The 1,765-nt window shown below is 34.8% G+C and overlaps 1 protein-coding gene across 1 annotated transcript; it reads left to right on the top strand.

The window, feature by feature from the left end:
- Positions 1–792: 792 nt before the first annotated feature.
- LOC134240633 (uncharacterized) lies at positions 793–1,734 on the top strand (the record flags this gene model as incomplete). The annotated part of the gene is made up of 2 exons (XM_062722709.1): positions 793–819; positions 1,071–1,734. Coding segments are annotated over exons 1-2 (684 nt in total), but the record flags the coding sequence as incomplete, so codon positions are not given.
- Positions 1,735–1,765: the final 31 nt, after the last annotated feature.

The following is a 1,765-nucleotide window of genomic DNA, read 5'->3' as shown; positions in this document are numbered from 1 at the left end:
GTGAATGATGAGTGAATGGGTTAACAAAAAAAAATTGTCCAATCATAAGATAAGCTTGTGTTGTAACCCTGTAAGCATAGTGAATCCAGGGCCCCAACCCTGGCACTAAGCATTGTACTTTAATATATGATGGGATAATAAAAAAGATTTAAATAAAAAAAAATGACTGGGACAAACATTTCATTTTTTCCGACTACAGTCAAACCTTATTATCAAGAATTCGATTGGACGAGAACAATAAGCCCATGGGCCACAATATGCTCAGCTGAGTAACTTTGGCTCGGGTGAGCCAAAAACTGAACTATACCAGAGGATTCAAGATACTGAGAGTAATGTAAGATTCAACAAATAAGTTGGTGAGATTTCCAAATCAATTTGACATATTCATTAGCTTCATTGTTTATTTATTGCTAAAAAAAATACATTCCTTTTGATTATTGTAATATGTCCTAATGACCTACTTGAAGCATAGTTTACAGAGGGATCTCTGAGTTACACTTTGAAAGGGGGTGCCTATTTTAATAATTTTCATTATCAGTTAATTAATTATGCCCTATACATGTGTTTTAACAAAAAACTACTGCATGTGCTCATGGCTCAAAATCATGCAAGTGCAAGACTTCTAATATTTCATACAAATACCAAACTATGATATTATTGATTTCATACACGTTAATGTATTTATAAACTGAAAATTACATTAGGGATTTTCCACTGTGAAACTGGAAGTGAACATTTGGAATTTTCCACTTCTAATTATAGTCTTTAATTAAAGTAACAGGAACACTATAATGTGAAAATGACTTCCTACAAATGGCTGTAAGAAAAAAAACATCTTCTACATACATGTACCCTGTTAATAATCAATGCAGACATGCAGATATTTCTTCAAATTCTATAAATCATTGTATGATTATGTATTTATTGAGATGTTGTACAATAAAAACAACGACCTGTAAGACTATAATTAAAATCAAAATACATTGGATTAATATTGAAACATACAACTTTCTTAAAAAAAACTATTTTTTAAACATTATTTATATATTTATTTTGAATGTTTTGTGCAGGGACTTAGGTATACAGCATTTATCAGAGTCTGTGTTTATGGGACTGAGTCACAAAGTGGGGTCCTCAGAGACGGTGATCATGAGGAGAGAGATAGTGGACTTCATGGAAAGGATGAGCGATCAAGTAATTAATACAAGAAAAGAACACAGGATGATGACTAGTGGCAGTCGCAGAGAAGGATTCAGGCTAGAGGGGTCAGATTTGGACAGTATGTATTGGCCAAATGACCACTGTGTAATCTGGGACTTGGACCAGGCTCAGAATTATGACCTAAATAGAAAAACACTGATTCTCTGTGATTGTTCTGATAGCCCACCAGGATTTGGTTTACTTGAACTACTGACACCAACATATAGGGAAAGTGTAAAGAGAGCATGTATGAGAATAAATGACAGATTCTATATATCCAGTTCCAAATACAGACAGATCACATGTTCAGCAATTATACCTAATTCTATAGAACATGGCCCGTGTGGTAGCTATAGTGGTGTTTACGGGGTAGTAGAGTTTGACGCTGCCCTATGTTTTGTCTGTGATGTTTGGCCCCTTTCTGCCTCCAAATGGATCAACAGATGTCACTCATGGCCTCCATCTTTTATTGTTAATGACATAGTCGGAAGTGGATGCCACTTTGTAGCAATAGGGCACAAACTACGAAAACACGCAGACAAAGAATGGAGAATTTCCTTCTCTT

This window comes from Saccostrea cucullata, unplaced genomic scaffold (assembly GCF_032062105.1).
Source record: "Saccostrea cucullata isolate Sc308-1 unplaced genomic scaffold, CSIRO_AGI_Scuc_v1 ctg2893, whole genome shotgun sequence".
NCBI lineage: Eukaryota > Metazoa > Mollusca > Bivalvia > Ostreida > Ostreidae > Saccostrea > Saccostrea cuccullata.
Note: the sequence above shows the minus strand (reverse complement) of the source record. Positions and strands in the feature narration are given on the sequence as shown.